The 23,378-nt window shown below is 37.6% G+C and overlaps 1 protein-coding gene across 5 annotated transcripts in view; it reads left to right on the plus strand.

Moving 5' to 3' along the window:
* The window catches only part of LOC131067524 (uncharacterized), a 234,301-nt gene that overhangs the window by 77,568 nt on the left and 133,355 nt on the right, over positions 1–23,378 (plus strand). For all 5 annotated transcript variants that reach the window (XR_009111823.2, XM_058002558.2, XM_058002559.2 and 2 more), the window contains one exon: positions 15,456–15,758. Coding sequence is in view for 4 of the 5 variants with exons in the window: in XM_058002558.2 (XP_057858541.2) it covers positions 15,456–15,758 (303 nt within the window). In the remaining variant the exon portion in view is untranslated. The remainder of the gene's footprint in view (positions 1–15,455; positions 15,759–23,378) is intronic.

A 23,378-nucleotide genomic window follows, 5' to 3' on the forward strand; every position in this document is an offset into this window, starting at 1 on the left:
GCTTAGATAGACAAACTGCTTAAACCAAGCTTGCTTCACCATGATAACAACCACACAAAATCTAAGTTACCGAATCAGAATCGGAATCGGAATCGGGTACGTGGGTACGTGTTGTGACGTTTTCACACATCGCCCCATTGCAAATGGGGACCCCCTTTTTTTTTGCTTTTTAGGGTTTGTTTTTAGGTCTTTTAGGGTTTTGTCAGTTGGCTTTCGCTTTTTTGAGTGCTGTCAGGGAGATCAATAGGATAGCAGGTCCTACTGGAGTGAAGTCCTGATCCTGAAAATTTGGCTAAGTCTGAAAGTCCTGATCCTGAAATTTGGCTAAGTCTGGAATGTCCTGATCCTGAAATTTGGCTAAGTCTGGAATGTCCTGATCCTGAAATTTGACTAAGTCTGGAAACTGAAAAACCTCAAAAAACTAGATTTTGCAATATAACTCCTGGAGGTCTGAAACCACTCTCAAACATCCTGAAAGTATATATGGAATATAACTTAAAGTATAAGAACTTATACTTAAATGTTATATTCCATAAAAATTATCCTGATAGAGAGTTCGAAAAGTCAATTTTCGCTCCTGTCCTTCACTGAGGATCCAGAGCGAATTTCGCTCCTGTCCCTCTCCAAGGGACCAAGGCGAAGCGCTCCTGTCCCTCACCAAGGGTCCAGGGCGAAAAGGCTTATTTGAGTCATTCCTGACCTTGTTTGGTCAAATTGAAACATCAAAGACACAATGAAGGACGAAATGAGCATGATAGAGCATCCAGACTTGACAATGAAATGATGAAGTTTTTTGCCTAGAAGGTCAAATTAGCTCCTGTCCCTCACTGAAGGACCAGAGCGCTTTTCTTTATATGCACAATTTTAGACCTTTTTTGGACATTAACTTTTATTCATAGCATGAAGTAAGGTGAAATCTTCCCTAGCAAAGGAAATTTGAGATGAAAATTGTAGTGATTTGGCCTTGAGGACAAAAATCGCTCCTGTCCCTCACTGAAGGACCGGAGCTTGATTTTCAAATTTGCACTGTTCTTGCAGGATTAGGACAATTTTATGATTGGAAGAGATCAAGGAGGGCATGTTTTGTCCATTGAATATAATTTAAGCAGTCTACAAAGGAGTAAATCAACCCAAATGACAAAAAGTGCTCCCGTCCCTCACTGAAGGACCGTGCCACTTTTTCAAGTTTCTCCTATTTGTTTGATATTTTATGGCAAAAGTTGACTTGGATGGGAAGGACGAAGGATGTTTTATGCCTTGGACGCAATTGAGAGATTTAAAGAACAAAAGGGTACGCCAAGATGTCAAAAGTGCTCCCGTCCCTCACTGAAGGACCGTCCCACTTTTCCAAAAGTGCTCCCATCCCTCATTGAAGGACCGTCCCTCTTTTCTAAAAATACAAATTTCTTGCAAAGGCAAGGCAAGTTGCGTGATTGAAATGAATGAAAGAGGGCAAGATTCATCCATTGAAGATAATTTGGAAGACTAGCAAAGGACGAATTGGCTTAAGAATGAAAAAGTGCTCCCATCCCTCACTGAAGGACCGGAGCTTGAATTCCAAATTTGCATTATCCTTGCAAGATTTAAGTGATTTCGCGATTTGAAGAGGTCAAGGGAAGTGTGTTTTATTCGTTGAATATAACTTGAGTGGCCTACAAAGGAGAGAATCAACCCAAGTTGCAATAGGCGCTCCTGTCCCTCTCCAAGGGACCAGACCGAAGTTATCAAAATTCATTATTTTTTGCCTTATTTTAGCAAATCGCACTAGATGCCAAGTTCGCCAAAAAACTTCGAAATATTTTTAAAAATTCTAATTAAATTGGCATTTAATGAAAATCGCATAGCATTTAATAATTAATTTTGAGCCTTGGAAAATCATTTTTTTTTTATTATTAATTGAGGCATTTCGAAATTAATTATTATTAATTTAAAATTTAAAAAAAGGGAGCGCTTGAGGTATCATTTTTATTATTTTATTAAGTCGGCCTCTTCCTTTTTAGCTTTATTTATTTTTTTGGCCTATTTTCATCAAGTCGGCCTATGGGGAGGTGAAATGGTGAGCGCTCTATATATTTGGGGTGTGTTTTTCATTATTCAAATCATCCACTCATTGTTTCAAGTGCGATTTGGAGGAGCAAGGAAGGAGGTGCGAAATCTAGCTTGTGTGGAGCGAATTTCTACCAAGTGTGGAGACTAAGGAAGGCGAAATTCATCTTGAAGGCTATTGGAGAGGCGTATTTCTTGCTAGATTGGAGGATAATTTCCAGATTTTTGAAGACATTTGAAGGCGAATTTCCAGATCTTGAAGAGGCTAGTGGAAGATGGAGTTCTTTTCCAAGCTAAAGGGGGCGCATTTTGCTAAAGGGAGTCTTGATCTACATTTTGCCTAGCGAATTCTCCTATTTTTGCATCATTTTTTAGAATTAATTCCCAAGTGGAGGTATGGCGTAATCACCTTGGCACCATTTTTGAAGATTTAAATTTTGCTTTGAAAATCCTAAATTAGGAAATGATAACTCAAGATTTATCATGAGGTTTCATAAATTAAAATCTTGAATCTTCCTTTTAAAGTTTAATTTTTAGATTTCAAGATATATTACTAATTTTGAAATGTTGTGTAGGTATCAAGATGGCGACTCCCAAGCTCGAAAGGTCTACAAGTCGGAAGACTCTCCTCAAGGAAAATCAAGCCAGATCAAGGACGATCAAGCAAGGACAAGGGCGACCCCCTCCAGCCTAGCATCGACAAGGACGACCTTCTTTGGACTAACGTCATCAAGGGCGACCTCTTCCAATCCAGCATTCCAAGGCGAGGTACAACAATCATCCTGCAAATCAAGGACACAAGAAGTTAGAACAAGGGTTCGTTGAAGAAGCAGATAGTTCCAGATGAATTAATTAAAGCTAGCTTCTCAACAACATCAAGTTGAATATTTACCAAGTTACAAGTGTCAGACGAGGTGGCATCCTAGTCATCACTTCTCTAGTCAATGTGGTCCACCTCAGCATGTCCAGATTCAATGTACATAAGTCATGGAAGGTGACACATACTTCGATGTACCTACCTCGGCTATTCATTGGTGGAATTTTCCAAAGAGGACATGTGTCCAAGCAATACAATTTTATCATTGGTCAAGCATTAAATGTTATGTAATGGTTGTAACAAACCCTAATTAGGGTTTTCATTGTAAAATCTTGGCCATTGATCTCGAATTGATCTCAGCCATCGAATTGTATTATGGGCACTATATAAGCCCTGGCATTTCATTTGTAAAGGCAGTTAGAGGGGAGTTAGAAATAGTCGGAAGCAGTTAGAAGACAGATAGAGAGTAGTTAGAAGGTGATTAGAATAGCAATTAAAGTAGAGTAGAGAGAGAAGGCAAAGATTGTTGCCAAGATGTTGTTGTAAGAGACTTGTAACTTCATTGAAGAAATGGTGAAATTTATGGGTCGATTCGACAATTTGCGTGGTCTTTATACTTCTCATATTTGATTTCATGTTATTAGATGAGTGGAAGAGATGTGCTTGATTGATGGTGGAATTCATATATCCATACTACTAGCAGTTTGTTGATTGCAAACTTGCCTTGCGTAGTCAACCGGTATCATTCATCTTAAGCTTAACTTCAATTGTTGCTTCTTCATTGATATGCATCAACCTGATGGTCTATGCCTGCAGTGATGATTTGAACATCATAAAGCTTTCCTTCGAAGATCGCACTAACCTTGTGGAGATGGTCCTGCGATGTCAAAACAAGACTTAGTTAGAATTCCATCAAAGATCATTCATTGCTCTTACATTCTTAGTATTAGGATTAGATCCTCTCCTCGCCCTCGTCTTTTTTTCTTTTTTCAAATCAAAGCTAGCAAGAGCCTGTGTTCTAGCAATATTCAAAGCAGATCAGATGTTCAATCATCAAATGTAAGTCCCCTTGTGATTCCAGCAAATCACATCATACCACAGAGAGCTTATCCACACGTAGAGACCCTACATACAAGAACCTTGAAGTCATCCCGATTGATCCTTTTCGCGAAATCTTCAGCATTCGGAGGCTTTACTCAAGAGAGGATAAGGTACCCTTGGGTATTTTATTCTGTGTTTGATTGTGTACAAAATACACGTCAACAGTATGGTACGCAGGTACGACAAATTTTTTTTGAGGGAGCTAGGTACGTTTTGGGTACGTTAGTATAAAAAACATATAAATATCATAAATATGTATATTAAAATTTAAATATATTAATTATAAATTAAAAAAATATTTATATATATTAAAAATTACATATATTAATTATATATTAATATTAAATATATACTTTATAAATTTAATATTATATTTATATAACTATTAAGATATAGTTTTTATGAACAATATACTAATATAATGTATAATAATTTTAAAATAAAATATTTTATGTATTTCATTATTAAAAATTAGATATATTAATTTTAAATTAATATTAAATATATCTTATAAAATTTAATATATAGTTTACGGGACAATATATTATGATAATGTATAACGATGAAGGTTTACGACAGCATATATTTTCAAAAACATTATCTTAATATATAGTTTACGGGCCTATATATTAATTAATACATAGTTTATGGGACTATATTAATACATAGTTTACGGGAGTATATTAATACATGTATATATATGCAAACCTTAAAATATTAATTATCATAAACTACTAAGAAAATATATTCGTCTAAAACATTATCTTAATATATAGTTTACGGGAAAATATATTAAGATAATGTAAACTACTAATCCATGAAGGTTTGCGATAGCATCCATGGATTCCGTCATGGTTATTACCATTCGGACAAACTATATTCGTCTAAAACATTTTTGTTCAGGCAGAGTAAATAGTTTGGACGCAACTATCTGCGGGCGTTGAGCTGGAGCCAGCATATGGAAATCGTCCCCGTAATGCCCTCAAAGTCGAGTTTGGAATTTGTGTTTATTATTTTTGGTAGTAAATTTTTTTTTGTCTAGGGTTTTCAGAGGTCGGGAAGTGGGCAAAACAGAGTGAATGAATCCTGGCCGTTTTTCCACTTATTCCAAGCCGCTTCCGATTCAAGGACGTTCCGTACCCGGAATCGGCCTTATTTTCCCACGATTCGGTAACTTAGCACAAAATTGATGCGATCTCCAAAGGTAAAAAATGATTTTCATATTGTAAACATCCATTCAAATACCCAATGTTGGCGCAATCCAAAGGAACATCCACAATCGAACTATTGCAACAATGAGGTTCTGACTGACCATGAAATACAATTTGCAATCAACAAATTACAAATGGTATGAACACCAAGGAATTCATCACATATCATCACATTTCTCCATAAAAAACAATCATATGTTCATTCCAACATAGTCTTGGCAACAATCTCTGTCTCCTCCTCCAACTACTATTCTAACTCCTACTCTATTATTGCTCTATTAACCTTTACAAATGAAAAGGCCAAGCCTTTTATAGACTTTGAATTACAAATGAAGGGCTAGGATTGACTCTAAATGTAATGTCCCCATCTCAGCTCTAGAATGTTAGATGAATCTTTAGCCTATTTTGGAAGCTCATAGGCTAATCAGAGACTAAATTTGGGTTTCCATCTTCTGAGTGGATTTCTGAGGGGTGTTTGAAGGAGTTTGGAAGTTTGCCTCCTAGGTTTTTCTGGGTTTGTCGAGAGCTTCAGAGTGGTATGACATGCATTTCGATCAGAGGAGATTTCTGAACTTAATATTTTTAGTAAATTTTGACGGCTACCTAAAGTTGTGCTTAAAAGGTGTTTGGAGTCACTTACTATTTTTAGTAGTACAATACAACACTTGGTTTTTTATTTCTGGTAGTCCGGTTTGAGGAGTGTCTCATTTGGTTCTCTGATGCTCACGAAAATGGGGACATTACAGTCCATCCTCCCTGAAATTGCTTGTCCTCAAGCAATCTCTATTGCGAAGCAACTCCACTCCACCAGAGGTCCAAAAGATGAATTGTGAAATGTCCTAGACATCTCCAACCAACCCCTGTAGGACCAACATAAACACAACTGCGCAAGGACAAACATCATGCCAACTATCCAACCTCTATGCACTAGAATAGTGCATCAAAATCAAAACATGTTCAAGAAGGCCAAGAATGAACTGGTATACTCTCAGCGCATTGAACATGCTGCAATGCTCAACTGTGAACCCTGTCTGGAATCCTGATGCACCCAAAGAATCCCAAACTCTACACTCAATGCTCGACTGAATGCCAGGATCCCAAATCACTCTGTAGAGTATTCCATCCAAACCATGTGGCATCGACATGATACCATTGTATAGTGCAACTAAGTCAACCCCAACAAAAGGAAGAAGCAATCCGCCAACTTGAACAATCCCTTGGTTTCATAGCCAGTATGGAAGTCTGCCATGAGAAACACTCCCAGACCTCCACTGCTCAAATCTAATCTCAACTTCACCATGCAAGAAGTGGTGAAGCTAACAAATGAGGCTCATCCTAACAGTAGTGCTAAACCTGTCGCTACTCAAGTCCCAATGCAAACCAAACTCACATCCATCTGCTCTGTGGAGATAGGAATAACTGAAGGTTTCCGCATCACCACAACTATCTCCATACTCTACTGAACTCGCATAGATGCGCTGATTCTGCAAGTAATCCAACTTGCAGCTATCAATCCCATCTACTAAAGATGGTGAATACCCATCCCGCAACAGATGGTGTAATCTCGGAACCAATCCACACCGATGCATCATCAAGTCCTCTGTGTGCGGATCAAAAGAAAAACGATAAGCATTCCCCACTATGCAATTACGATAGAAGGCTCCAACCTTGGTCAATGGCTCATCACTAGCAATACTGGAATCAAGAGATGGATCCAATCTTTGATCCCGAATCATTGATTGGGTAGGCCCTCTGGCATCTTGCTCTAAAACCCAACCACAAAATCTCTGAGGAAACATTGTAGTCAGAGTACCTACAATGACTCCTACAAAACGTCTGATAGCACGTGAACCATGAATGAGAGTATCCCTAGTGACCCCAAACAGTCCCTCTTGAAACTCCGAAATCTCAAGAAGGTACTCAGCAAATGTATCGGCGTGGTAAAAACGAAATAAGGCGGAATCAACCTTATCCTCTGAAACCTGCAACTGATCACTCGACTCTACAACACAACAAGCTGTCTATCACCATCAGTTGCATGAGACGAAGTAATAGATTTGCTTCCAGGAGAGGGGAACAAATCAACATGAGAGCCATACCCAACTAGATGACATCCTGTGAATCTCTTTTGAAGATGATGGAGTAGCATCACGTACCAACACACAACTCTCGAGAGAGTCTAGCATTGCCACACAAGAGCTATCAACAATCTGACCCGCATCATCTGACATAGTACTGACCTCAAGAGAACCTGACACAACATGTGGTTCTCTGCTGCTCTCAATCCAAGTACTCATCCCATTTGAGACTACTGCGCTCAATTTCGTGATGGATGTAGCCACATCCCCACTATAACCCGTGGATATCAAATCATCACCAACTACCACTGTAGGGAACTGTACTGTATCTGTAGCTGGTGAAGATTGTGCCAAGCTCAATTCCACGGTAAGCTCCTCCAATCGTGACTATGACTCTTGGAGGGCCAACTGGGCACTCTTTAATGAATCCATAGTCACTTCAAGCTCATGAGTGAGCTTGTCAACCTCCTCTTCCTTCCCCTTCAGTGCTTCATAGCAAATATAATCCCACTCGAGAAGAAAGTCCCTATCAGCAAGTAGCTGCAAGCAATTATGTTTAATTATCCCAATGGCTTCTCGTAGTGAATGGAACTCTGCAAAGGAAAGGCCACTATCACCGTGCTCATCTGACATAGGAGTACCCCAACCAGACGTAGCCAACATCTAACGAGCAACATAAAAGTGCTCTATGGCTGTGGCAATCATGCCATCATTAACCTTAAGTTGCCCAACCAAATGATGAAGACTCTGAAACCGATGACTCCCATGCAAGTGTTCTGACCCAAAATCTGCATTGTGATATGAGGTTGTATCCACATCACTCACCTCATGATTAGCAGCAACTTGTGTGTTCATTAGTGCACACATCAACATCCAAGGTACTGTTGCTAAGCACCTCAACGGATGGCTCAACTGGCAAGGTAGAAGCTGCTGATATGGCAGTATCTTCACACACTTCCATTTCCAATACAACTGCATGTCCATCCAACTCACGATCTTGGGATTACATGTCAACATATGAACCCTCTAGCTTGTTTTCTAAGGTCTGATCTGAAAAATCAGACTCAACATGACATGAATCCACATCACACATTGCCCATTAGTACCCAAATCTCGAGTACCTTCATGTGACAACTTAATAGAAGCATCTTGCACATGTGTAGTTACTGCTGTCTCATGCTGATGCAAAATTTCATCACTTCTGTCATGTAGATCAGAACTTCTATGGGTCAGTATTTCCATGCAATCTTCATTCTTGACATTGGTATCATGAGTGCCAAAACTCAAGGTCACTCCCCCAACACTTTCTGAACTTGCCATGACTTTTAAATTATCATTACGCTCAAGTGGAAGACTGCTGTCATAAAGATCAGATTTGTTATCATGACTGATAGCAACTTCTTGAGCACTAATAATGTTAACATTCTCTTCAAAAGTCACCTTCTTTTCCATTATTTCCTTTGTACTGATAAGATTATTTGTATTAGTGTTTGCTTTCTTTTTCTTTGCAAACAAGGGATCCAAAATTTCCGGATGTTGTAAAAACCTTGTTAAATTCCTATCATAGTTTTGAAAGGCCTGCATGAGCTCTGGCATTAGTTCCTGTATAGACTTCATTTTATCCATACTGAAACAAAAACAAGAGTGCTGGTTGCTCTAATATCAACTGTGGGAGCTCAATGATTTCCAACCCCAATAGGATGTCAGGAAACCGCTCTGATACCATTGTAGTATCTGATACCATTGTAGTATCCCTTGCCAATTCTGACCTCAAAATGCTGATTAGAGGCTAAAGGAATATCGTCAAACACTTTGCATACAACCTCTTTACTTGCTGTTTCTATGTTTCAATCTGATAATGATTGCTTGAAATGATGTCAAATGTGATTTAAATGCTTTCAAATGGTTACTAAGATGTCTAGGCAAAGAACCATAATGCAAATGCAATTCTTTTTGACTTTTTGAATGCATATAGATGACCCACACAATGTAAATATGCACCTACAACAGCTAGACATTAATACAAACAATTGGCATGCAAACTAAATATGAGAGAGACAACTCTTGACATTCAAACTCCTTGTGACTACAATGATATTAGAATGCAACGAGATTGCTTACAAACTGAAATGACAAGCAAAAAGGCTAAGACTCTTGGCTTACAATGATGTATCCAATGCAAGTACCAAACTGATATAAATGTGCATCTACAACTGTTTAAGAACAACGACTAATACAACTGTAAAAATGATGCCAACTACACTGAAAAAACATGAAAGAACCTGATGTAAAGTTCTTATGATTGATGAAGATGTGGCAGATCCTTGTGCAAAGAATGGAGTCTCTTTGAAGCCAAATCGTGCCTCTCATGCAGCCACCCCTGTTCTAGTATGAACTTCTGATAGAAAGTTGTAGCAGCAATAATGAAGACCTTCAACAATGTCTTCTTTCAATGTATTTAAATCTGCAAAAGATATTCTTTGAAAACCCCTTGAAGATTCTGAAAGAAATGTAAATCATATCCAATGAAGCACCAACTGGACCTTTGTATGAAGCCCCCAGTCAAGCAACGATTCAGTTGGTCTTTCATAGCCTCAAGATTGCATAAACACTGAAGAGATTTCGTTCTCCAATGCTGAAGTTGCTTGAAATCCTAGGTCTCAATGCACAACATTCGAAAGCAAAGACAAATGATCATCAATAATGAGTTTTGTTGGTTGAAAATTTTTTACACCTGGGAAGAAGTACAAAATTGTGGTTTCATCCATAGTGTGTGAGATAAACTCTCCTATTTTCAAAGGGAAGGCTCCCCCTTTGCTTTCTACTTTATCAATTCAAAAATAAACTCCAACTCTAAATCTATTCTAAATCTGGGTGAAACTCTATCTTGTTCTCTTTTTTCCGAAAAAACACTTATTCTTTTCTCTTCTTTCAGAAAAGAATCATAGCTGAAAGCACAAATGATTAATGAAGTAAACCAAATAAAGAAGCAAAGCTTCCATAAAGGCACAAAGTCCTCCGTTGCTTCTTTAGGATGGGAAAATAGAAAGAAAGCTCAAAGTCTTCAGCTATCTACTCTTGTATCAATGTTTTTAGTTGATTTTCTGGTAACCAAGCACAATATGTAGCAACTCAAAGTCTAACTACATGATGCACCTCTTATGCACAAACATAGAAAATAAAAGCAACACAAAGTCTGCAAGTTACCCCCTTTGCTTGAGCGTCCTAAAATAGTTTCAAACATGACATGCAACTCAAAGTTTGCAGTATCAAATCTGATAACCAATCTAAAACTCCGAATGCAATAAGCAACTCAAAGTTTGCTAGATTGAGCTTGAATCCCTCATATATAACACCTCAAAAATCACAATCAATCTCCATAAAATGTTGTCACATAACACCTTGAATCAACACAAAGTTTGAAAGCAATTTGCCTCTTTTAATTGACTGCAATCTGATTTACAACTAAGCTCAAAGTCTTAGAGTGCACATACAAACTGACAATTTTTTGTTGCATTGCCAAAAGATAAAAGATACAAAAGACCCCCTCCTGTATATATAGGGGAGGAAGTTTGAGAAAAAGGTGGGAGGATCCTAACTAACTTGAGAAATTCGCTCAACCACCGTGACTTATTCCAACTATAGTCCTAATCTAACTCAACTTGTAGTTGCTTTACATGTAATTACATTTTACAAAAATGCAAGTGAAAGTGACACTTGCAATTACTAAATTTGTTTTTACATGTAATTTGTCAAAACAAAATTACAAATGCATAATTGAAACTATTCTATGTGCCCAAGACACGACCCTATTTACATCATCCTTTGTCTGTGATGATCTTATGCTGCTTCAGGATGCTAGAACTTGAAGTATTCAGGATTAGTGAAGACATGTCGAACCGGAATGGGAATTTGTATTCTTAATGATCTTTGTGTCCTTGGCCAAAGAACTTCAATCTTATCTTCGTGCTTGGGGTAGTATTGGCTTTTTAGGAGGGAAGTTCTTTGTAAGGCTGAGGTAAGAAGCCTATCTTTGTCTTGAAAGCCTACCTCTGAATATCAGTGCCTCAGAACAAATGAAAGATCTAGTGAGATAAACACTTACAACAGCCACCTCAAGAGCTCCAAAACTCCCAAATTGGACCCTCTAATCCACCATACTAGCTTACGAGGGTCAAAATAATAGGCTAACCCCTCAAACTTTGATGCTCATGAAAATGGGGACATTACAAATTTCTTGATGGGCAATGAATGGTGGGAGTGGAATTTCACATTTGCACGGAAATTTCGTCCTTGTCTTCTAAACCATACCTTGAGAGGATTTTCTTCATGTTAGAGGCATGTTGAGGGCAGAAATTAGATGCCTTAGGAAATTTCTTACTTGATGGAGCAGAATTGCACTTACCTAGTGAAATTCCACCCTCTTCCAATCAAGACTTAACTAATTCCTCCACCTCCTTGGGCAGAAATTTACACTAGGAAGGAAATTTTGAAAGTTGTTTAATGTTACTCAAGGAAGTTGGAACGGGTTCTCTCCTAGGAGAGGAAATTGTGAGAACGGAAGTGGATCAGGGAGGTGAAATTTTGACCTTTCTTAGTTTTCCTTATTCCTTTGTCAAAAATTCACTATGCCTAGGAAATTTTGAGCAAAATTTCCACTCCGCAAAGGTAATTTCATCCTTGAAGGGCGGTATTGCACCTAGGAGTAGACGTTTGCAAGTTTTGGAATGGAAATCTCTATCTTGAAATGGAAATTGCGAATGTAAAGTCACTAAATAAAGGAAATCTTTGAGTGATAACTCATCATGGAGAGGAAGTTAATCTGCATTCCATGATCTGAAAGTTGATTTCCTCATTTTCCACACTTAACATTTTCCTCGCTTCACTTTCCTGACAATTCCTTGACAACATCAACAATTTTAAATTTTTTTTCTTTTTTGACAATTTGACAATTTTGACAACATTTGAAAGGAATATTTTTGCAAGAAATGCAATTTAAAGTTTTGTTTGATTTGATGCAAAGGAATTGCAAGCAATCTTGAATTTTCACCTCTACACAAGACTTATTTGCACAATTTTCAACTGTCAATCAGTATCAAAATTAAACCCTCTTCTCAACTCTAGGGCTAGAAAGTTCAAAAGTATTGCCAAGCTATGCAAACTAAGCAAAAACTTCAATGCTAACAAGAAAAAGGTGGGGATCCCCATTTGCAATGGGGCGATGTGTGAAAGCTTCACAACAAGATGATTCTCTTTAATTTAGGTATTGAGTATGGTAACTTTGTTTTAAAATTTCAATTTGTTGAGCATCTAATCTCTTACAACATGGAAATAACTTGAGCCATAAAGTAACCTGCATGACTATACACTAATCCGCATGGTGTTGCTTGTGCAGTACCACACAATTGTTTGCATTGAGATGTGACACCTTGAAATTGTCATTTAAAGTATTTGCAATTCTAATAAAACTTATTTTACTAGGTGTCACACGTGATACCTTGTATTAGAAATTTTACTCACCAATTGGTTCCTCTTGGACAGATGCATGAATTTTGAAATTAAAGAAAGGGATTGTTGAGTTGGAGTTTGTATGGCCAAGGTATGGCCTTTACAAGGGTTGGTGTTGTGATACCACATTGATTGCTTCCATTCAGTGTTACCTAGACAATACCTCAACCAATGTTAATTTTGATGCACCATAGGATTCCTTGTGAAAAATATATATGAATTCAGAAAATAATGGCACTCAATTTTGAGTTCACAAAGTTATCATCATCTCTAACATGGCGGTGTTGAGATGATTTGAAACATGGTCCTTAACAAAATATCTCAAAAAATGATATTTAAAAGATGTCAACTTTTGGAAGAACATAGAATGGTCTTGAACATGCAGAACCACATTATTTTCTAGGATGCTGGTGAATTGGCAAGCTAGCAATTTTAGGTGAGGGGCTGCTCAAGTTCAAAGGAAGGTCTGAAAAATCAAATCCCTAGTTTGATAGAGACCTTTTTCATTTAGAGGAGTTAGCAAAGGCCGAAATATACAATGCTACATTATTTCGTGTTTATAGTTTAATTTTAAATACTTTTGTTTTTTCATGTTAGAACTATTAAAAATCTAAGTTGTTGAATTGGAATTGAGAAGGGCTCATTGGTATGTATGTGGATGTGATACATTGGCATGACAAAATATATTTTTTTGGCTAGTACATTTTGGGTATGTCTGTACCTGAGAAACGAGAATCACCCGGACTCGCCCAAACTCCGCGAGTTCGGGTCCGAGTCATGCCTCCCGAGTCTGCAGAGCTTGGACTCGGACTCGACCGAGTCCAGGAGGCAAACTCGCCAGACTCGACGAGTTGGCAAGTTTAGCCTAAAATCGCCAAACTCGGCGAGTCCCGTCCCTGAAACTCAGCCGCCGGCTGGGTAAAACAAAATGACAAAAACAAAACATTTTTAAATTTTAAATTTTTTTTTTAAACTTCTTTTTTTTTTGTTATTTATCCTTAGCCCCTAAAAGTGAACTTCATTTCATTCACTTGCAAAAATAGGAGTAAAGTGAGTTGTGAAGAAAAACAAGGGTGCATTGAAGAAAAACCAGCAAGGAGGAAGCTCAATATTTCTTCCATTTATTACATTGGGGCTGCATTGTGTTTATGCTTTTATGTGATTGATGTATACTTCAGCTACAATTTGCGTTTATGCTTATGTGATTGATGTATACTTGTGTATGTAATCAAATGAGCTGAGTTTGATGATGTTATTGCGTCTTTAAGGTGTATTCAATAAAGGGTGCATGAAACAAGTTTTAAATCTTTAAAAATCTCTAAATTTCTTGAGTTTTTCACTTTCCCGAGTCCAGCCGAGTCTGACTCTGAGTCCCGAGTCCGAGTCCGAGTCAGCTTTGCCGAGTTCGAGCAGAGTCCGAGTCCCGTTTCTTTGGTCTGTACAAAAGATATAAAAAAATAATAAGTAGATAGATATTTGTAGTCTAAAAACTATACTATATTAATACCATATTAATATAAAGCTATACTAAAGCATATTAAGTTTTAACAAACATTTATCTAAGTGTTGAGTCCCAAAATACTTAAGCTATACCAAAAGTTTTATCTTGACTCGTATTTTGGCAATAGAATGAACGGACATGAGAAATAGAGTGGGTAGCCCAATTTTCTATAACATTCAACAATGTAGGGTTTTGTTTCCTGTTTTGCCCATAAAACATTTTTGATATAAGTCCGTTTCAAGCAGAAAGTGCCGCGAATTGTCGTATAACATGAAATGCATGTTCACTGTTGCTGCAACTTATTGCAGCACATGAAATTCCTTTTTGCTGTTGCTGCAAGTTGTTAAACAGATGAAATGTGTTATATCCTTGTTGCTTAGGGTTTCAGGATGGTTGTTTAGGTGTCAAGATGGTTTCTTAAGGTTTTAAATGGTGAAAAAGCCAAAAAAATTGCATTGAAAAGTTCAATTGCCATTGGAATCACCTTGAAATTGATTTGGAAATGCCACACCCAACATAGAATTGACTTGGTATATGCTTCAGTGATTCCACACGATTCCAACTGCTAAAAACTGCAGCCTGCCTGATTATGCAGTTGAATTGCATCTGAATCTGATTGCAGGACGAATAGTATGCCTGGAAACACTGGGTTTTCCCGCTGAATCAGTAAGATAGTAATAAATAGTACATAAAACTTGGTTTAAATGTGTAATTAGCATACTTCATGCTGTTTTCTAAAGGAAATACTTAGTTTTACATTTGCTTGTTATGTGAATGTTTTTAAAGAATCTAAATTTAGTTTATATTCTGTGCTAGAGTATAGAGAGTTTCTCAATTGAGTTTCTCTGCATTCTCTTGTTGTTTGGATCTTGACATGAAGGATTTGCCATATGAGTTATTATTTATTCAATCTATCTTGCTCGTAACACCTACATTGAGTATATCGGAACTTTGGTATGTTTTATCAATTATTTATATCCTCAGTGGTCTAACCTCATCGATCTTATTATTTTGCGTGTTATTTTAGTTCCTTTTTTGAATTGCTTTCAATCCCCATTTAATGAATCATATGTGTCTAGTTGCTGACTGCATTGCCTTTGCAATGTATGATATATCTTTTAATTAGATATTAGCAGTCAAATGGGTTGTGTGATCTACACATTTGTGTCTAATAAACTAAATGTATGATGCAGTGGCTTCATGTGACAAACACTGTTTGGTGGCAAGATTTTCCTTTCAGAAGTACAAAGAATTTTCTATCCCTGTTTAAATCTTCATCATTTTCTGAATCGAAGGGTACTGTTGATGGGGATTTCGTTGCTCATTTGGCTGGTTTTATTGCTACTCTCATTTCTTGTGTTCCTAGTGAAGCACATTGGGTTGAAGAACTGACTCAGTATGATTTCAGAAAGGCTTCTGCATATTTGGTTGCTTCTGTTCCAGGCATACATGGATGTCCTCATCCTTGTCCTCAGCTTCCTTCGAAATTCCAACCTGTAAGGAGTTTTTTAAATGATTTAAGATATATATTCGAGGCTTTATTTTTAAACGATTTAAGATATATATTGGGGGTAATTGTATCTTTGCTTTATTTTTTTAGTTTCTTTGCACATAGTTCAGCTTCCAAGGGATAGATTAATAATTTAAAAAAGAATACACTAATCTTTTAGTCATTTGTAAACGATAAAACATAGCTTGTGGTGATTACAGATCATTTTGGTATCAGAGCTTTATGACTGTGACTAAGGTCTTCAAGTGAAGGAAGTTTAGTCCTAGAGAATTCCAGGATAGGGATGTGCTGTTTGAACAGGGAAATAAGAATGGCTGACACCAATGCAGAGGTTTCAGCCTTGGAGAGTCATATGAGTATGAAATGAAGCACCAACAATGGATGACTCAGCAACAGGAGCACATGTCTCAACAAGGACAAATGACCCATGACTAGTCATCTACCAATGTCCTAGTTTAATGTAATGTCCCCTACTCAGTACTCCTGAAAAGAATACAAATAGTTGGTGAACTAGGGCAAGAAAATTTCGACTTACTTAAAACCTCTATGAAAGCCCTATAAAATACTATGCAGAAACAAAAGATTTGCTTTATTTATTTGCATATTGAATTGGAGTTATAATAGTTGTTTCAAGTACAAATAATTTGTTGCAGATTAATGTTTTGGAAATGTAGTCATGATTGGGTTGCCCAGCCAACCCATGCTAAGCCCCCCGGGTCTTACTAACATGGTGTGGGTCTTATCCTCCTAATCATACTCTGTTTGGGAATGGAATCATGATCAGGTTGCCCAGCCAAGCCATGCTAAGCCCACCGGGTCTTACTAACATGGTGTGGGTCTTATTCTCTGGATTATACTCGTACCCCTGTTAATTATTGAGTTAGGAATGGTAGGGGTAGCATAGTGGAGTTCTTAGTTTACCAAACTAAGCCCAGGAGCGGATCTCAGGCCTCCTGGCCTATTGCAGACTTTGTCAATAATAGGTGGTCTATTTAGTGGGTAAACATTAACCCTCTTACCTATCTAAGCCCTCCTTCCAACCCTAATTTAACAGTTTGTTATATTGAATCAGATATGTTATATTGAACCAGATATTCATTATACAGAATTTATGCCTTTAGTTATATTGTCATTTCTTTATTTATTCATTCCATTTCCCATTACATTATTCGATTCGATTGGTAGACTGTATTACAGAAATGTAGCATTATTCACTTATTGAATTATTAACAGTTCTGGATTAAATTTTAGTTATACGTATTTTGTGCTTGTAATATCAGATATACAGAATGTGAATTCATTATAGTTATATACTGAACTATGTTGTGTATTACTTCCTTATCATTAAATGAATATCATCCGATTTACTCTGGCTGGCTCCTTTCTGAATTCTTTGTGATTGTTTTATACCCCTATCGTGTTGACCAGAATGCAGACGTGGACTGAGGCAGCAATCGTGGTGTGCTGAGTCCTTCTTTTCTTCCTTTTTCTCTATATCCCTGATACCCATGCAAGGCCTTCCCTTTTAACTTGGGGAGAAGTCACATATGTTGGGGGAGATGTGACTTATTCTGGAGTCACGTCTTCCCATTTTCAAGCAATATCTTATGAATTATTAATATTAAATAATACTGTTGGTTATTATAATAACGCAGACACTCTATTAAATGAACATTTAATTATTAACACATTCTTTTACTTATATATGAAACAACCCAAAATATTATAATATTAATCATTAATAAATTATATGATGATTTGGACAACTTCTTGAATAGAGTTGGAGAGACAGTTGAAAAGAAGAAAGCTACCAAACCATCCAAGATTACAAGTGACAATACAGGATCTCGAGTTATACAAATAGCTACCCCAAAAGTTGACAAAACAGAAGATGAGATGACCGCAGATGAATATGACTTTGAAACAATTGACTTAGGTCCTCCCACCACTGAACAGGTGATGGGATATTTGAATGATACAGTAAAGACACTCGAAGATTTATTGAAGATTGAGCTAGAGAAAAATAAGAAGCTCGAGAGGGAGATGAATGCCTTGAAGAACTATGTATAGCAACTCAGAAACCCAATAAGGCAAATTGATTCTTCAAGCACGCCTCCATCATTACTCCCTTCGGATTCAATTGATAATTTAGAAGAAATGAGGACCTCCTCTCATGTGTTGAAGACTTGGATAGATAGTTCCCTCACAAAAGCAAATGTATTCATGGAAGAGCTAGTGATCATATTTGATAGAGTCTCAGGTGTTCTCGATAGGACTCAAGTCCTCATGGCTGATTATGATGTTTTCACTTACATCGAAGATTTCACCATCTCAAGACTACAAGCGTTGATGAATATACCACAACAAGCTTTCGTGAATGTTTGAGTGTTGAAGGAAGGGCAATCATATGACTTCCATAGGTGGTATAACCTGCTCCAAATGACGAAGATTATGTTTGAGGATATTAGCAATGGTTGCACCTGAATTGAAAATGTGACTAGTTGTGGCAGCAGCTGAAATAATACTTGGAAAGTAAATGAAAGAAGAAGTTCACATAGCTGTTGATCAATTTATAGAAAGAGTAAAGTATATCTTCTTTGAGAAAGCCGGATCACCTTGAAAGAGGGAGCTAGAAGACATACAGTCATTCATGACACTTGCTGGTAATACACAAGACTTCGGGCCGGAATGGGAGAAGATTTTCGTTATTGCTTTAGCCGAGTTGGACTTCATGGAATATCAAGTGAAAGTCATGTCCAGATTCATTGAATTTGCTTGTAAGGTAAGAGATAAGGGGAACAAACTTCTAGATGAAAGTTCGTTTTGATCCTATGCGTCATCTATTTTTCTCATTTGAGGATTCTTATAGCTTGTGCCAAATGGATGTCAATTTCCCATTGGCTGATATTTAATAATTTGCAATGATTAGGTATTTTGTTCTAACAAACCCTAATTAGGGTTTAGGTGGCATGATCTTGGCCCTCGATTTAGATTCAATGTTGGCCATTCATCTATATTGAGAGCACTATATAAGCTCCCACTCATTTCATTTGTAAATGATTGATTAGAAGAGATTTGAAAAATTGTTGCTTTGATGCCACCCAAGTTAATAAAATCATTGAAGTGTTAGTGACTTATTGCGTTTGGAGTATTTGCATGTTTCTTCATCCTTTTAAGAGAACTTAAAACTTAAGAACAAAAAAAAGAGATAGAGTAAATTTGCAAGTATTTTAGATGAATGGAAGATCTATGTGCATGATTTACGGTGAAATTCTTATGTTCACACTACTAGTATTTTGCTGATTGTGAAGTATCTTGTGTAGTCAACTGAACTCCTCTAGCCAAGCTTAACTTCGATTACTACTTGCTCATTGATATGCATCCTCTTGATGGTGTCCATGTCGTTGGTAGTGATTTGAATATCATATGCTTACCTTAGAAGATCGCACTAGCTTTGTGGAGTTGTTCCTCGTATGTTAAAGCAAAGCTCAGTTGAATTTCACTTGAAATCATCCATCGTCCTTGCATTCTTAGCATTAGTCTAGCATTCCTAAAACCTTAAACCTTTAATCATTTTAGTAGTAGGGAAGAGCTTCATTGCATATCATTCGAAAAAGTAGATTCATAAAGCATTCCTTGTGATCAAAATATTCATCTCCTAAAGAACAACTACGTAAGTCCCCTTGGAAGAGCAGAAATCACATCAACCATTGAAGCTATCCACATGTCAAGACCTGACATATGTAAACCTTGGAGTCATCTCAAGTGATCCTACCACTCAACATTTGAGAAGATTTTGTTCAAGAGAGAATAGAGTATTCAATACTTTATTCTATGTTCGAAGTATCATAAAATGCGCATCAACAATCCCCGAAACGAATCACTCTCCAAGTTAGAGAGATGGAAATTATTATGAGTACTCTCCATAGGCTCTATTTGGAAGTCAAACCAATACCTGTCTAAGCTAACATTAGTAGAGTGAGATAAGAGATCATTGTCATTGGCTGATTTGGAGACTTCAACATATTTACCTTCAACGTGCTCATCTTTTGAAAGTGCATTAGTGATCTCAACTATCCCAACATTTGTACTAGTTTCATCAAGAAGTGCAATAGTCTCAGAAACCTCATTGGACAAATCTGAACTTGTTCCCAAGGCTGCTGTTTTGTATTTTCCCTCATGCATGATCTCATTAATGGCAGTGGCATGCATGTGTAAGAAGTCATCCTAGGGCTCTTTCATACATTCCTCATGTGGTAAGGCATTTTCTTCATCAACATTTTCTGATTTGAATCCTTCTTCCTCGTGCTCCTCATTTGCAAGAGAGGTTTCAGCTTCTATCACACTGAGCAAACACCATTTCAGCTAAGACCTGTTCAACTGATAAGATTCCTTGATTAACCTTCCTTTTGTTAGCCGATTGGATAGAAAAAAATCTATTGTGGCACATCATCTCTTTCATTAATAACCAAAATCATAATGGTTTGTATGGCTGCAATGACATTATCAGCATGATATTTTCTAATTGTAGCAAAGAAATTGTGAAACATATGGTGAATCAAATCATTTAATCCGAAATCCAACATGATGTTACCGAACTTGACTTGTGCAAATGTTTCAAGTAAGGTAAGCTTTTGAAAATGAGAAATTGTGATGTCATCAATATCCTGGAAACTATCCACCATCAACTGAAGTATCCCTTTCATTGTGTTATCATTTTAAGGAGCTTTAGATGCCGAAATTCTCATAATCTCACCGAAAAAAGTGGTGATTGCAAGTCTCACATCTTCATTTAGGTGCCTCGTGATCTGGGGCTGGACTTATGCAACCAATCATTCCTTTGTTGCCCATTTCAACACCTCAAAATCTGATTGGTCCAATTTTGACATATATATTTCCATTTTTTTCAATCTGGTAAGAAGAATATTCTTTGACTGATATCGAGACTCAAGCTGTTTTCCCAATCTATAAAGTAAACTACTCACATCCATTAGTTTTGGTGAAGGCTGAGACTTAATAAATCTGAAAGGTTTCTGAAATGTTTTGTTAAAGGACTCTTTTCCCTGCTGGGCATCTTCTATCACTTGAAACAACTATGAATAAAATTACAGGCTGGCAGGTTGTTATTCTCTGATACCATTGTAGTAACTGCTTTTGGTTCAAACCCAATTTTTTGCACTCTTTCCCATTAACATTTTGTCAAACAGTTTTTATGGACACTCATGTGAAAGGTTTTAGTTCATAGTGGTTTCAGGCCAAGTAAACAATGCATATATAAAAGTTTTCATAAGCATAAATAAAAGCCTTTCATTTATGATAAAAAATTTGTTACTATTTCCTAGATTTATAGAGATACTATAAGATATAGAGATGCTACAGAAATATAATGGCTTAATGTTTTATATTTGACTTGTACGTGCAGATTACAACTTTTTGATGTTATGGACCTTCAATTCCTTCAAACTCCAGTACTTATAGTCTTTAGATGTTGCCACAAATGGCTTGAAGGCTGTATAGTTCCACCAAAAGACTTGTAGAAGCTGCTGTAGCTTTCCATGTCCGAGAAAGGGGTCAACAAATACTTGTTCAGATATCCTCAATACGCACAGGAAACATTTCAGTTGCTGCTCATAAATATGATCAAATCTGTAGTAGTCTCAACACCATCATAAGGGAGTTTGCTATCAAACTTGAGGTCCATGACTTTTGAGGAGGCCATGCAAGACCCTCACACTACTTTTAGAATTAATGGCTTGCTGAAAGGAGAGGCTACACCCAGCAATAGAAGCCTTTTCCCAAATGGTGAACCTTTCCAGCTTTGACTAGTACACACAAGTATACGTCAATGATGAAATTATCCTTAGCTGCCTGATTTCTTACTATTCTACCAGCATATTATGCTCCAAAATTATGTCCTGACCATCCTCATTTACGCCCACCAACATCACAAACCCACATCTCAAGAGGTGGTTGTGGCTAAATAAAGAGGAGTCATCCATAGTGCTTTAATTGACCCTCACAAAGACTCATGTCAAGTCTGGAATTAAACCAATGGGTCCCTCTAATTTTTCATAGGCTTGCAAGTTGTGTGTGTTGACTAATTTCATGTCAACCTTAGACCTGAAAATTGCCAATCTGAGAAAACCTAGTTGGCTAAAACACTGCTATAAACCTCCTAAAAGAGCCCTAAAACTCTAAACCCTAAGGTTTTATACCTTTTAATCCTTTTCGGGCGAAAAATTTCTATTTTTGTGTTGACTGGCCCAGGCGGTCAAATCACTTAAACTATACCGACTGGAGGGGCCTTAGTCCATGGCGGGACTGGTTTCCCCTTTCCCCCTTTATCGACAAGCAAGACTTCATGGCTTTCGCCATTTCGCGGAGCGGGGGACTTGTTATTTTGTTCCCCCTGTGAAATGGCGAAAAGGTTCCTCTAAGTTTAAGGCCTCCGCTACCCTGCAAAGGTTCTAGGTCCAACAAATTTGGCCCCGGGATAGCGGGATGGTGGGTTTGACCAAGGATAGGTTCAGCCCCGCAATGGTTTCAAGTTATCCAAATTTATTTGTGGACTAGCGGGGATACAAGAGGTTTTCGCCATTTCGCGAAACCACATAAAGCATGTCGGGCCCTCCCCGCGAAACCGGGAAATGAAGGCGGTTAATATAAATGTTGTCGCCATTTCGCAACGGTCTCACCTTGATGGTGGGACCTGGCTTGTGAAATAGTGAAAAAGGTCCTTTTCGGCAAGGGTTTCAAAGGCGACAAGAGGAAAAAGGATGTCTGGCTGAAAGGCCATGTCTTGCCGAACTCCAACCGAGGTAGGACCTTTAAGCCATGTCATCCGCGGGACCCAGTTATAGAAAGTACATCGCTATTTCGCAGCGATGGTTTTATAAAGGGATTTCAAAGCTGCGAAATGGCAATAGCTTTCGCCATAGCAGCAAAAGAGAAATGTGGACCCAGCTTGCCACATCAGGCGACGATGTTTCAAAACATCATTGAGCCCTGTGGAGGGCTATGTGCCGTCATCTCGCATGTCTATCTGCGTGCGCCATGGATGATCGAAGGGCCAAAATTCAAACTTGTAGGGCAAGTGAGAATTTAAATCTTCTACATAGGGTGGTTGCCGACCAAGCGATCGAATCCATTTTTTGGTTCAGTCAGTGCCCCAATCCGATTGGATTTCAGTCCAACTGCTGAAATTCTTTGCCTTAACTCTAGAAGTGACCCTGAGGATGATTTTCAGACACCACCTGCGATAGTTCAATGCGGATTGAAGACTTTTATGCCCCGCAAGTTGATATTAGATACATCATGTGCAGGGATTCTCTTCATTTGTAGGGATATTTTGCTTCTCCCCAGATGCATAGATATTTTCAGACCGTAATACACGCAATCAGATCAACATGTTGATTTGATCCTCCTTCAGATATTTTGTAACCTAACCCCAGCTAGGGTTTCTAATTGCAATTCATTCTTAGTTATGCTTGAACTATAAGGGAAATTTTGTAACCCTGTTACAGGATCTTCTTTCTTTCTTCAACAAAAAATTTGTAAATTTGTCTTGCCTTTACATGAATAGAATTTACCTATATTTGCGTAACTT

Source organism: Cryptomeria japonica, chromosome 10, assembly GCF_030272615.1.
Source record: "Cryptomeria japonica chromosome 10, Sugi_1.0, whole genome shotgun sequence".
NCBI lineage: Eukaryota > Viridiplantae > Streptophyta > Pinopsida > Cupressales > Cupressaceae > Cryptomeria > Cryptomeria japonica.